Source organism: Argentina silus (assembly GCF_951799395.1).
Source record: "Argentina silus genome assembly, chromosome: X".
Taxonomy (NCBI): domain Eukaryota; kingdom Metazoa; phylum Chordata; class Actinopteri; order Argentiniformes; family Argentinidae; genus Argentina; species Argentina silus.
The window spans coordinates 7213294-7226800 of record NC_139653.1 but is presented as its reverse complement, the minus strand read 5'-3'; the positions used below and the strand labels follow the sequence as shown (position 1 = coordinate 7226800).

Genomic DNA, 13507 nt, shown 5'->3' with positions numbered 1-13507 from the left:
GGAGGAGGAGTTGGGAACTGCAAATCAATGATATCGCAATGTCGGTTGTTTCTGTTGGAGGTGCGGCAGTCGTTGCCATGACAGCATATAGTTGCCAAACTTCCCTGTTACCATCGATTATTGACAATTTACACATTCAAACGTATTACCTATGGTAAATTCTTCGTTTTCTTTCTGTGTTTTTGATCGAGAAGAACCGCAGTGACATCCTTTCGTAGAATGCCGCATCATGCTGTTCGGACAGGGAACATTCTAAAAAGTATCCCACTCCGTCGCACTTATTTCAGGCATGTAATCTTTCATGACTAGATACAGTGTTGCCTGGACACCGCGGGAAGGGAAGAAAAGCTTTACTGGAAAACTACTGTGAAGACACTGTTGTATTAACCTACATTACTGCACATTTCTGTCTTGATTAAAAGATGGGTCCTATGTACTCTCTTTGTTAAAACTAAATGCAATGGGGACATCTGGTACTGATGCAGTCGCATATTCTGGTGAGGAAGAGGAAGAAGAAGAGGAATATTATGAACTGGAACATCTACCGCCACTACTTGAGGATGAGGTGAAACATTGTACATTTTTACTTTTACATTGTCGTTCCTGTGCAGCAGTTTCTTGTAGACTGTTGTACTCACTCGTGGTCTGGGGTTCCCCGGAGAGTGATCTGCTCACACAGATGTGGATAATGCACCTGCGTTCCACTTACTATGCTTTTGATAATGATTTATTCGTTTTATCGCATTGGAATTATCAACATGCTTGTCAGTATACTAACAACATAATATGTACTGTATGCCTCCATTCATAGCAATCAGTTACCGTAGTAACAAACTGCCAAATAAACTGCCAGAGATTAACAGAAGTATAGGCTTGGCCATTTTAACTTTCATGTCAATGCAAATGCGAAACAATGTTCAGTGGTCACGAGCCAGCACAGTACTTAACTTTTCTATAATTATTTGAGCTCCAGGTGCCATTGCAAGGAGAGACACTGACTGTTAATTACAGTGCAGTGTGTTTCAGGTCAGTGTGCGCAAGTGTAAAAAGACCCACCCATTTTATATTTTACTTTGAGGTAAAAGGGAGATTCATTGAACCACAAACCATTTTAATAAAATAAATATCTCCATTTTGTTTTTCTCTAACTTGTTCACTCACTTCTACAGTCCCTCTCAACCAAAGATGTGCTCCAGTGCAGAGTTTGTCTCAATAAGAATCCTTGGATTCAGATGGAAAGTTATATAGGCCGGCATGTTTAACTTGAGGAACGCGAGAGAGACTTGCTGTTTCCCTGCACTGCTCTCAAGGGAAAGAGTCTATTTGTGGGCTTCTACTGCTGCTTAAAGTAGCCGTTTTCTACCCTGTAATTGTGCCATATTTTACAGGGTTGTGTATGTATTTGCGTTATTCACATTCTGCTACAAACATTAAACAACAAACTGACGATCCTTCTGTGATCACTCTTTGATTTGATTGGACTCTTAGATTTGAAAAGGAATATAAAAACCATATGTTTCATTGTGTTCTTATATTCTCAGCTGTTTTTATTTATGTTTTCCTCTAAAGTGCATTCTATTGGATCTGTGTATGAAATGTGCTATGTAAATAGTTCATTTGAACTTATAGGGATACACTTTAGAGACGGAAGAGAAGCAAATCATGTGACTTCAAAGAGGCAGGCAGTTTTGTGAAGAACTGAAGAGAACCAGACTACTGCTTTGTTACATTGCTCAGTTAATTACATGTCATGGAATGTCAGTGTATTGGACTCTCACAATGGAGTCTCTATTACTCCCAATGCCAGCAAGACTTGCTTTTGTGGACATGCACCAATCCAACAAAAGATCCTATCATCTTCACACAAGTGCAGCACAGTGAAAATTCAAATAGGCCATGGAACATTTCCAATTGCTGTGATCTCACATCTTCATAACATGAAAATGTATTGTGTGTCATTGGCAGTGCAGGATAACATATAAGGCTGTGGGTGGAAGTGGGTCTTTTGATGCACGATATGACATGTACAGAGATAGTAGCTTGTGTGTGTGTGTGTGTGTGTTTGTGTTCACAGGAGAACGTGTCCCTGGCAGATATCCTCTCCTTGCGGGACAGCTGTATGTCTGAGCAGGAGGTGTGGGCGGTGTGTGTGGAGTGTGTCCTGGCCCTGCAAAGTATCGCCCCATCGCCACTCTTCCACACTCTGTGTATCACACCTGACACCCTAGCCTTCAACGCCCATGGCAACGTGTGCTTTATGGAACAGCTTAGTGGTGAGTCTATGCTATAGATATAGAACCATACATTTATTTCTGGATATTGCTAACTACTGACCTTTCAATGAATTCCTATAAGAGATGGTGAATGGTGCAGCGAACCCCAGGAAATGCTGCTTATTGGCCCTGTCATCTTGGTTCACAGTGATCTGATTGGTGGCACCAGCCTAAAGAAGCCTTCTGTTTGGGGATATGAATATGCTTCCAAGTCACTTGTGGGCTATGAAAAAAAAAGAAAAATGAACTAACTAATTTGGCCAGATGAAATACAAAGCTTAACATGGTGGGAAACATGCTTTTTGACACCAGCCACTGCAGTGCCCTGCAGTCCCCTGTATGGCCACATGGTATCACAGGCTTCAGAATCTCTCGACAGGAATGCACGCCTCTAAAGACCACGTTGTAGTCTTGTGTGGTTGAACACGTTGTGATAGATAACGGTGACAGAACTGTCCTATCTTCTATGGTGTAGGCCCTCTCTAGTTCAGATGAAGATACAGTACTGCAATGTCAGTTACCCTGCAATCTCTCTGTTGTTTCCACCTATGCATCTGTTACAGGTCGCTTCAGTGGTTTACCCACCTTTTTTACCATTATATCCTTGGTGATTTTATTTCTTTATCCACATCCCTTAGCTTACCAGACACAATTATTGTCAGCAGTCTTTTGATAAGGAAAGAGTGCAATACACTCTGAGTTTGTTTTTGTAGCCACTGCCAAAATATGCTAATATTAGTTTCTTCTTCTTTTTTTTAACCAATGGAAGTCGATGAAGTCAATAATTTGCATGTTTTAAATGTCATGTTAAAATCATGACAAAGGCATTGACACTAGTCATTGACTAGTGCTGACGCTACTAGATTTCTCCCTTCTGACGAATCTGATCCAACACTGGAGTCCACCTTCCTGTTTAGGTGAATGGAGATCAATCTCTCTTTCATTCCAAATTGACCTCTAACCCCTTCCCTCTACAGCTTAGGCATGCCCGTTGATCTGATAGGATTGGGTATATGTGTTAGTAATGTGGTTATAGCTTCATCTTGCTCTCTTACAGTATGTTCCCATAATACTTCCACCTATCCAATCATCTCAGATCTACATGAAAGACTAGGGAGTAGGGTCTAGGGGTCTTTGGATTTCATTATTACTCTCCCAATAAACTTTTCTTTTAAAGGGAGTGAGAGTTCTTTTAATGGGACCATTTCTCATCTCATTTCAACAGCACAGCTCCTCAAAAGTAACATCTGTTCCAAAGACATTGAAAAGGAAAATGTCTGCATTTGCAGAGTCTAGTTTATGCTGAGCCTCCGTTTGATTACATCTGCAATATTTTGAGTCCCATCCCTTATATTCAGGCTGTTGTGTCTCGATCTGTCCCTCAGACTGCCCTGCCAAGACAGAGTGTCTTCTCTCAGGGAACCGCATTCATCAATCTCCTACCAAACACGGTTACGTCACTGCATGTCACCCTCAACCCTGTTGCATCACACATACACGCACGCACGCACGCACACACACACAAACGCGCGCACGCACGCACACACACACACACACACACACACACACACATACACACTGTATACCCATGGCCTCCCCAATTTCCCAAATTCATAAGCATTGATAAGCACACACACACAAACCACACACACACACACACACACACACACACACACACACACACACACACACACACACACACACACACACACACTGTATACCCAAGGCCTCTCCAATTTCCCTCTGGCAAACTCAGCAATTGATAACCATCAACAGCAGAGTCAGTGTTGTCATGGGAATTGTTGTCTTGGTAACAGATGCTCTGGTCAGCTGTCTGTCAGTGTCTCTGAGTCACCCTGGATTCATACACCAGTGCAATCCACCATTCCAATTCCTCCTGTCAAGAGCTCTATCTACTCGTTACTCACATTTCATGGCTTTTCAATTACTAAGGGGGGCCCATGTGGAACAGTTGATTCTGATTAAGCATCTGCTAAAATGTAATCACATTAGAGATCATCTGTACTTATGGTGAAGTAACTGAATGTCTGCTTTGATGAGGATTTAAAGGGATAGCTCACCCAAATTACAAAATCACATATTTGGTTTGTTACCCTGAAAATAGTCTATGAGTATTTGTATGTTTGTCTTTTACGGCTAGCTCTGCTTCCTATATTGTAATACTACTCTACCTTTCTACATATTTCTATTATAGCTTTCTACATTGGCGTACAGAGGTTTTCAACCCATCTATTGTGTTTGACTGAGCTGTTTATTGAATACTATTTTTTATATTGAAGAAATCTGGGTCTCAGGAATTGGTCCAGGAGTGCCCCTCATTCGTCAGTGATTAATGTGTTTGTTTGAACAACCATGTCTAAAAATGTATGTAACAGATGGTTCACATATGTTATCACATTTTGTCCCTCTGGGTTTACTCAGGGACATCTGATGCTGTCTCTGTGACGTGTAACAAAGTAAAGCCTTGTGCGTCTAAGCTGTGTATTGAAAACAAGATATGGGGAATCTAAACTGTGGCCGGGGGGAAGATTTGTTATCTGTCCTTTGAAGGTCATTATCCCGCGGGCCATTATCCGGCTCACCTATCAATTTAGACCGGCCCTTCGATCAACTTTTTACATAAACAAACATCCGCAAAAAAAAAAATCCGATATTTGGTGCTAAAGTGAACTCAAATCTAATTTCCTCCAAAAGGAGAAGCGGATTTTCTCTGTTGTCTCGCCTATTGAGTACTGCCAATCAATGTCACCAAGGTACCAGTTTACAGCCAATCAGCGTTGGCGCACAAGTCTTCGACGTTGAATTTTGCAACGATGCGAGACTAATTGATGTTGGGCCTGCCATACCGCCTCAGCCACTTAGCTAATTTAACATACATTTAGCACAGAGAGATCTGAATTTAAATGCGAAAATGTCCCTCTCAACACTCAAGAAACGAAAAGTCGTTAATTCAGCAGGGAATGGATTGGGAAGTACCTGTTCATATCAATTGCAGGGGGAAAACCAATATGCCTGCTGTGTAACGAGTGCGTTTCTGTGGTAAAAGACTAACCTGAGGAGGCACTTAAAGACTAAACACTCAAACCTCGACACAAAGTCGATGGGTCTCAGATGTTCGCAAAAACAAAATTGAAAGTCTAACAGCCTCCTATGAACAGAGAAGTTTCACCATGGTTAGATCTTTCTCCGCACAAGACAACAGCACCCTGTCTCCGTTTAGGATGGATCCTTGCTAAAAAAAAGAAAAGAAAGAAAAGAAGAGGCCTTTTACAGACTCGGAGACAGTGAGAGAGTGGATGTTAGCAGCTGTTGAGTAAGTGATCACAGATGACAAGGTGAGAAATCGTCGATTTAAAAACATTCCCATGTCTGACACATCAACCGCAAGGAGAGTTGACGTTCTAGCAGCGGAGGTTTTCGAAACCCTTTTGGACAGACTGAGAAACACGGAGGTCACGTCCCTGGCTGTTGACGAATCCACAGACAACACTGACATAGCACAGCTTTGTTTATATATGAGATTTTTTTTCGGGAGGACGTGCTGGGCCTAATACCATTGGAGGGACACTACTGGTGAGATAATTTTTCAGAAGATTGTCACCTTTTTCAATGACAATGGACTGGATTTGGAGGGTGTTAACATGCTTGTCACTGATGGCGCTGTGGCTATGTCGGGAAGGGTGCAGGGTCTTCCTACCCGGCCTTGTTCACCAGAGCGTTCTGTGCGCTAAACTCAGCTGTGTTAACTGTATCCGATCAACATCTAGCCTGCAACACCGTTTGTTTCGGAAACTGCTAACAAACATGTCAGTCGAGCATAATGATCTACTTTTACATTATGATGTTAGGTGGCTAAGCAAGGGCAATGCACTCAAAATAGTATGTGAAGTTAGGGAGAATACTGTTGCTTTTCTCCGAGATTGCCGGCACAAGAAAGCCAACAAATGCTGGCAATAGAGGTTTGCTCTTTAAGTGACATCTTCAACCACTTGAATGGACTTAATTTGGGGCTACAGGGGAATGGTTATTGATATTATTGGAAAATGTACTGCTTTTAAATGGGTTATCTTTTCATCCGATTTGCGCCCAGACAAAATGCTAAATTTCCCAACACTGCGCGACAATATCCAGTCATCATCAGCCCATGTCTGAGTTTCTGGATAAATTGATTTGCAACAAGATTTGATGACTTCGATCTCCCGCTAGCGTTTTGTCCGTTCTCTATTTGTGCAGTGGGATACTTCTCAACGAAAGCCAAACAGCAAACATCACTCGACGAGGGCCCGCTTCAACTGGAGCTTATTGACATTCAAGCCTCAGCTGACCTGAGGCGGGCGCTTCAGTCTGTGGGCTGTGCAAAGTTTTGGATCAATGTACAAGTGTGAATCCAGCGTCTCTCACATGAACGCTATTAAAACAAACACCTAACATAAGACAAGATAATTGCCCCGACATATGACATATGAACCTAACTTTCCTACTCTTGCCCAATCAAAGAAGTAACATTTCTCTCATTAGAAGGGAAAATATGTGTGCTGTGTTCATATATGAGAAGTGTTATTGACAAGAAAGACAACTGCACTTATATAAGCCGAATGATAACACTTAATCTAAGGGAATGTATTGTATTAGGCCTAATTAAAAGTACTTGTATATGTTTTGCAAGTGTATCCAGTTATTGGGAAGAATAGCGAATGCATCTGAGCAATGTCTGGCCCCCCTGCAAATAACAGTTTCAAAATCTGGCTCCCATAAAAATATAGTTGAATAGCCCTGACCTAGGGTATGTTGTTGATCTCTCCTTGCAAGTTCTAGTGTGACTCTTATTTGATTCTTATATGAGTTATAATAAATCATTGATTGATTGATTTTAAATTATTGTAACATTGGTGTCTCTGTATTTTAAGTGAAAAATGTATTCCTACAATATCAATCACAGTGTAACCCACACTTTACTCCTGATGTTCACCAGTTTCTTTCATGCATGTTTGCACTTCCAAACGATGTAACCATCTAACTATCCCACAGTATGACCCTACTCTCTTGCTGCTGATCCTCCTCAGTTTCGAAGCCTCAGTTACATGGTGTGTTCAAAATGACCAACCCATGCATTTACAAGGGTAATACTTAAAGTAAAAGTAAAGTAATGTTTAAAAAAACATGGTATAACCGTATAAGCCCCACCAACAACACTGTATCTTAATGCTGTTATTTTCCATTTTACTAATGAGTATCCCAAACCTCTCATAATACACAGAAAGGGAAAGCAATCATTCAGTTTTCCTCCTGTCCTTCTTTTTCACCATCTTCTTTTCTCACCCTTTCTTTTCTATCCATCTTGCTGTGTGTCTTTGTCTGGGCCCAGCAGTGCTCACTTCTCCTTGACTGCTCTGGCCCGTCTAGAGTGTCTCTGCCTGGCCTCCTATACCTGGGAGAGGACATCATAACTCCAGGAGAGACAGCCCTAAACCTAGCCCGCCTGGCCTAGTTACTGGAACTCCCAGTGCCTCTTCTCCAACTGTGGGTGCAGTTCTGGGGAGGGCTGTGTTCTCCCTCTGCGCCTGTACCCATCAGAAACAGACAGTGCCCTATTTAAGACTGGATTTTCCGCAGCAGCCAGCTTTGATCTGAACATAGCTGTAGTCTCATATATCAGGGGTTCTTTTTTAAGACTGAACATCAAGTGGGTGTATTGGGTTATACCACATAGTCTTAGTAATTGGCCCCTATATTGTAAATTGGGAGATACAAGATACAGATACAGACAAGAAAACTTTGGCAATTCTATGAGGATTTTTATGAAGCTTGATTAATACAGTTTAGGCCTACTGGTGCATGCATGACTGGCATGGGTAATTGATATGAAAACAGAAAATTAATGGAAGTATGTGTATGAAGTATGAAGTATGTTTTGCAGAATATAATGTATTTTCATTATTACCTAAAAAATCTAAAAAATATGTATGTTTTTACATGTGCTTATTTGCTGCAATATTTTATGCTTGTTCTGCAGATGATCCCGAGGGCTCATTTATTCCCCCTGAGTTTGACAAGACTGGCAGTACCTATGAGGTGAGTGCACTCTCACTGTGGACTGGCAGCACCTGCCGAATGGTACAATAACTCTTTCCCTAATGTGATCGGCCCGGGTTCGAACCAAGGTCTCCCATGTGGAAGACATATACCATAGCCCGCTAAGCTAAAGCCTAGGCATTACACATTTCTTCCTGGTCTGAGGCAAGGTTACTGATTAGGGAAGAGTGATTCCAAACCACCTCTGCATTGTCTTTTGTTTTCCAGCCTCTCTAGTATTTCACACCAATAAAGGCACTCTAATGATTTTTAACTTCAAGTGAAAAAGTGGACATGGGTTTGGCATTAACAAAACTAAAGCAAGCTAGTTTTCCAGTTTGAAAAATACGATTGCTTCTCAGGGTCTTTTATTAATTATTCAATTACTGATCATGGAATAAAATGCCTTCACCTTCTGAAGAAGAAGAAGACTCTTTATTTGGCCATGCAATCAATTCTCATCAATTGTAGGAATTTGACACGTACACACCCCTCCCAAGACAACACACACAACAGAACAGAGCTCTGGGCACAGGGCAGCCATATTCGGCACCACTGGAGCAGTTAGGGGTTAAGTGCCTTGCTCAAGGGCACAACAGCAGTGGTAGGAGCCTTAGATATGATGCCAGTAACCTTCCAGTTACCAGCTCACATCCGGCTCCCTCCTAGGGTGGGGATCGAACCAGCAACCTCCCAGCCGGCCGGCCTCTCTAACCTCTAGGCCACCTGCCGCCCCATTCAGTGAAGAGTCTACAATACTGTAATTTACTAGAAATCAATATAAGCATTTCAAAATAGTCATGGTCTAAATCCTCTTTGTATGTTGCAAATTCAGGTTTCTTGTATTGCTTTACATTTTTCACATTTTGTGGGAAAGTGAATCTCCCCCCCTCCCTCGCTCTCTCTCTCTGTCTCTCTTTCCGTTTCACTCATTCTCTCTTTGATCTCTTTTCTCTGTGTGTTGTGACTCATTTCAACCATATAACCACATACCCACACTAATGGATTTCTTGCTAGAGTACATTTACCACCTGCTCAATTGTAGGCTTAATGGGTGTGTCATTGGGCACAAAATAAGCCACTGTGCTTCTGCATTCTGTCTAATTGATCGTCATGGTCGTCCAACGTCATGCAGTGAATACGTTCAATGTTTACAATGGCTGGAACCACCTGCTCCTCTAGGGTGTATACAAGACAGGAAGCTACACATGATCCTTACAGCAGCTGTTTACTTGAGATGCACGTTTCACAAAGCGAGACTTCAGAAAACAGTCTCACACTTTTAGATCGGCATTTGCTTGCACCAAACCGCCACATATAAGTATAGGAGTCTTATTTCTTCCCATTGAATGGGAATGGGAATGTCTATGTTTAGAGGTCTGTGGTTTGACCTAAAAAACACCTGGTTCAGCCAAGAAGGAAACCATAATGGCGACAGACAGCCCCATTATCATGGTGGTGCAGTATCTTCACAGAGCTAACTCTGTGATGTTGTATTATATGTCTTTGATATGATGGGGCAAAAGTGTATCTTCTCAGCTCTGATTTTCTGATTAAGTTTGATTAATGGTGAGGCTCCAATGTAATTCCCATTCAACTTTTGTCATTTCATCCCCACTGACTCCTGGTATTGCAGCATATCTGATGAGATGGGCAGCAAAGATGGAGAGATGATTATTAATTTGTTAGAAGGGGCCCCAGAATGCACTGCCTGCCAGACATGATCAAGTCAAGTCTTGTTTATTTGTCATTACATTGAATAGAAGTATGCAAGGCAACAAAATGCCTGAGACAGAGCAGCTCTACAACATCAGTCATCATCAACAATATGATGTAATAAGGATAATAGATACAATATAAAGGTGAAGAAGATAGCGAGGGATCTGGGGGGGTGTCGGGGTGGAGACTCCCCCTGGCCTGCTGTTGCTTTATTGACTTTTTAATGGACTGATGAATTACGTTCTAAAACAAAAGTATGCCCAGTTTCAAACAACCACACGCCACATCAACACCAAGTGCATAAACGTTATGTATATGTAAACAAAGGAGTGACTATTTGTTATAGGCTGTGATGTAAATGGCTAAATGGCTGGTTTATGAATGATGTGCGGATTTTAGGATTTACATTTACCTTGATGGTCTAAAGAGTGTTAATATGCTAACAGGGTGCGTCCCAGTAGTTCTCAAAATGCATTGGTTCAGAATATCTAAGGGATGGTGAGAAGAAGGTGGGGAGAGGAGAAATAGATAGATAGAAGAGAAACTATTGGGACGCACCCCCAGTGTCCTAGCAGGCGTTTCTTCAAGACGAGTGCAATGAGGTCAGTGAGAGGTCATTGGTGCTCTCTCTCTCTCCGCCAGGGACACGTGTACTCGCTGGGCTCCACCCTTTCTGCTGCGCTGGACTTTGTCATTGAGCCAGAACTGGAGGTGGAGCTTGGGGAGGAGACTCGGAAGCTGCTGGAGCAGATGCAGGAGGACAAGCCTGAGGACAGGCCACACCCAGATGTACGGAAGTCCAGCCCATTTTTGATCCACTATGATTCTGATGCTACTGATATTTCACGATGATATTACAGGTAGTATCAGCAAGTGATAGAGTGATTGTGCTTGTGATATTTGATGTTCTTGTCACTGTGTTAGAACAAAGTAATAGTAGCAGAGGAATTAGGAATAGTAGTAATACTAGTAGTTGTATGAGTAGTAATATAATTCTACCTTTTGAGGAGCAGAACAACATAAAGTGTACTTGAGCAGCACCATGTGGAAGATCAATGAAAGTGAAAATACAAGTGTGAAAAGACATGAAAACGATTTCGCAAGAGTAGGCAACATGAAACCTGAATTATTCATATAGATGTCACCCAAAGGATAAGAAAAGGATCAGCAGAAACAAAAAATCCCCACCAAAAGTTGAACAACTATCTCAACTGTTGCAAATCAGATGCAACTGTTGCAAAATGAGCTGACAGATTCCTTATTGCTTTACAATTTGTGCAGTATGTACTTCATGTTAGCTGAAACCTTGTATATTATCCCCACAGGACATTCTCTCTCTTGCAGAGACAAATCTAGCACATAACTCCTCCACAGCTGTATGCCGAAAACTCTCCTCCACTGGAAGAAGGGTCCTGTCTATAGAATCAGTCTCCACATCCCAAGGTTTGCATACAGATTACCATTACACAAGTGCATTCGCCTAGTACGAACATCGCAATCATCCCAAGTAAGCACCTATAAGAACAGGTGCTTGTAGTAGCCAAAGTGCTAGAAAAAGGGAAGCAAATAATTATTCAATGTTTTTTTTACACATACAGTAGACCTATTCAGACTGTAATTTCTGCTGTGGTCCACTGTGGTACTGATCACACTGCTTGGGTATTCACAGATAGATGGGAGGACTCCTGGGAGGCCCGATGGCAGCAGCCCAGAATCAAACACCTGTTCCAGAGGTTCAACTCGGATGACAACACCAAAGACCATAGCATAGTCCCAGGTGCCATGGCTGAGAACCCAGTGAAGGGCCTCTCGAGGCATCAGATGTGTGGGGCCTGGGACTCCTCCCTGTGGGCTGAGGGCATGGGGGGGGACTTAGTAGTACCAAGTGAAGAGGATGGGTTTGGATCGCAGTCGGACAGCAGGTCCCAGAACAGCTCCCCTGTATGCAGGAGACCTCAGGAGAGGGCGGGGAGGGTGAGGGGGATGCTGAATCGCTCCTGCTCTGTCCCAGACTCAAACAACCCCCCCTCACTCTCCCCAACCCCACATGGGGACATCAGCATCCCTGTCTCTGACCTCACAGAGATCGGAGCTGAGGGGTATATGGCACACGTGTCTGTTTGGAGTAACAGTCTTCAGAGAAGGGACCACGGGGTGTCGTCCCCTGATGAGTGCAGCAACTCTGAGCAGAGTGTGAACTGTTTCAGAGACAGTGGGACATCAGGAGGGTACAAGGATGCACACCTTCCTGGATGTAGTGGTGCATCAGATTCAGATCCATTCAGTCAAAGTGGAACCCAGGACCCGACTTTGTCTTGCTCAACTGAAGACCCAGGAGTCTCGCTGGACTCAGCCTGTGTTGAGTCTTCAGTAAACAATAAACTTTACTCTCCCAATAATCACATGACCAAAAGTATGCTGTGCCTCAATGAAGAGACTCAGGATGAGGTGAGCTGAAACTAGTCTTACTACATTATTCTGTTGTCTGTTGTTTGTAGTCTGTTGTTTGAGGTTTTAGATCCAGATGCCTGAGCTTCTGGTAAGGTTTAGTATTCCGTCAGTGTTCACTATCATAGTGGGATGCCATACAGCAGGCCAGCTTGTTGCTTTAGTATTCTGATGGAAAGTGTTCTCCTTTGGAAGGAGTGAAATGCATTCAGTGATAAGACCTGGTTTCAAATAGTATTTTAAATATGTCTTTGTTCTTGATTGCATTTGCCTGGCTGTGATGGAACCAATAGAATTGTTCCCATTCATCTGGCACTCCAGGCAAGCTCTACCAAATACTGATTGTGACTGTGCGTCTACTCTGTACCCAGTGGATCTCTCTGAGGGCGCTGCTCACACAATGGGGACGGAGTGTGTCTGTGAATGAGCTCTGGGCCTTGTGTCATACCTGTCTCTCTACACTCCAGACCTACATTGATTACCCAGGTTAGCTCACTTGTGTCATACCTGTCTCTCTACACTCCAGACCTACATTGACTACCCAGGTTAGCTCACTCTCCACTTTTCACCGGTCAACCAATCACAGATTTCGGCACCAACAACATTATTTGCTAAGCATCTACCCTCTACCCTCTGGTCTCTGTATCTGGTCTTTGCTGTTTATGAAATTATAATGAGAAAAACCTTTTTGGCAAATCATCGAGCGTATCATTTGCTCTGTGAAAAGGTGTCTAATATTTATAGTTTCACGCACATTTGAATGTATCATATTGACCTTGGAATTCTACTCTTCCTTTCTGTCCTCTATGAAAGAATACTTATGCCTGGACACTATGTATGTAGGGTGTGGGGGGGAAGCGCTGTTCCTGAAACCTAGAAACACAGGTATGGCTACTCTCTTTGTACTTATTCATAATAGTAAGCAATAATCTCTACCGAGCAATAAAGCTACCTCAGCATATTCTATTTCTTCT

General features: G+C 42.6%; 1 protein-coding gene across 1 annotated transcript in view; it reads left to right on the top strand.

Annotated features, from left to right (window-relative positions):
• The first annotated feature begins 442 nt into the window (after positions 1 to 442).
• The window catches only part of kndc1 (kinase non-catalytic C-lobe domain containing 1), a 29026-nt gene continuing 15961 nt past the window's right edge, over positions 443 to 13507 (top strand). Inside the window, exons 1-8 of the mRNA XM_083696205.1 lie at positions 443 to 565; positions 2075 to 2273; positions 8308 to 8366; positions 10728 to 10874; positions 11411 to 11528; positions 11755 to 12533; positions 12905 to 13019; positions 13347 to 13418. Coding sequence (XP_083552331.1) covers positions 461 to 565; positions 2075 to 2273; positions 8308 to 8366; positions 10728 to 10874; positions 11411 to 11528; positions 11755 to 12533; positions 12905 to 13019; positions 13347 to 13418 — 1594 coding nt within the window. The 5' untranslated portion in view covers positions 443 to 460. The remainder of the gene's footprint in view (positions 566 to 2074; positions 2274 to 8307; positions 8367 to 10727; positions 10875 to 11410; positions 11529 to 11754; positions 12534 to 12904; positions 13020 to 13346; positions 13419 to 13507) is intronic.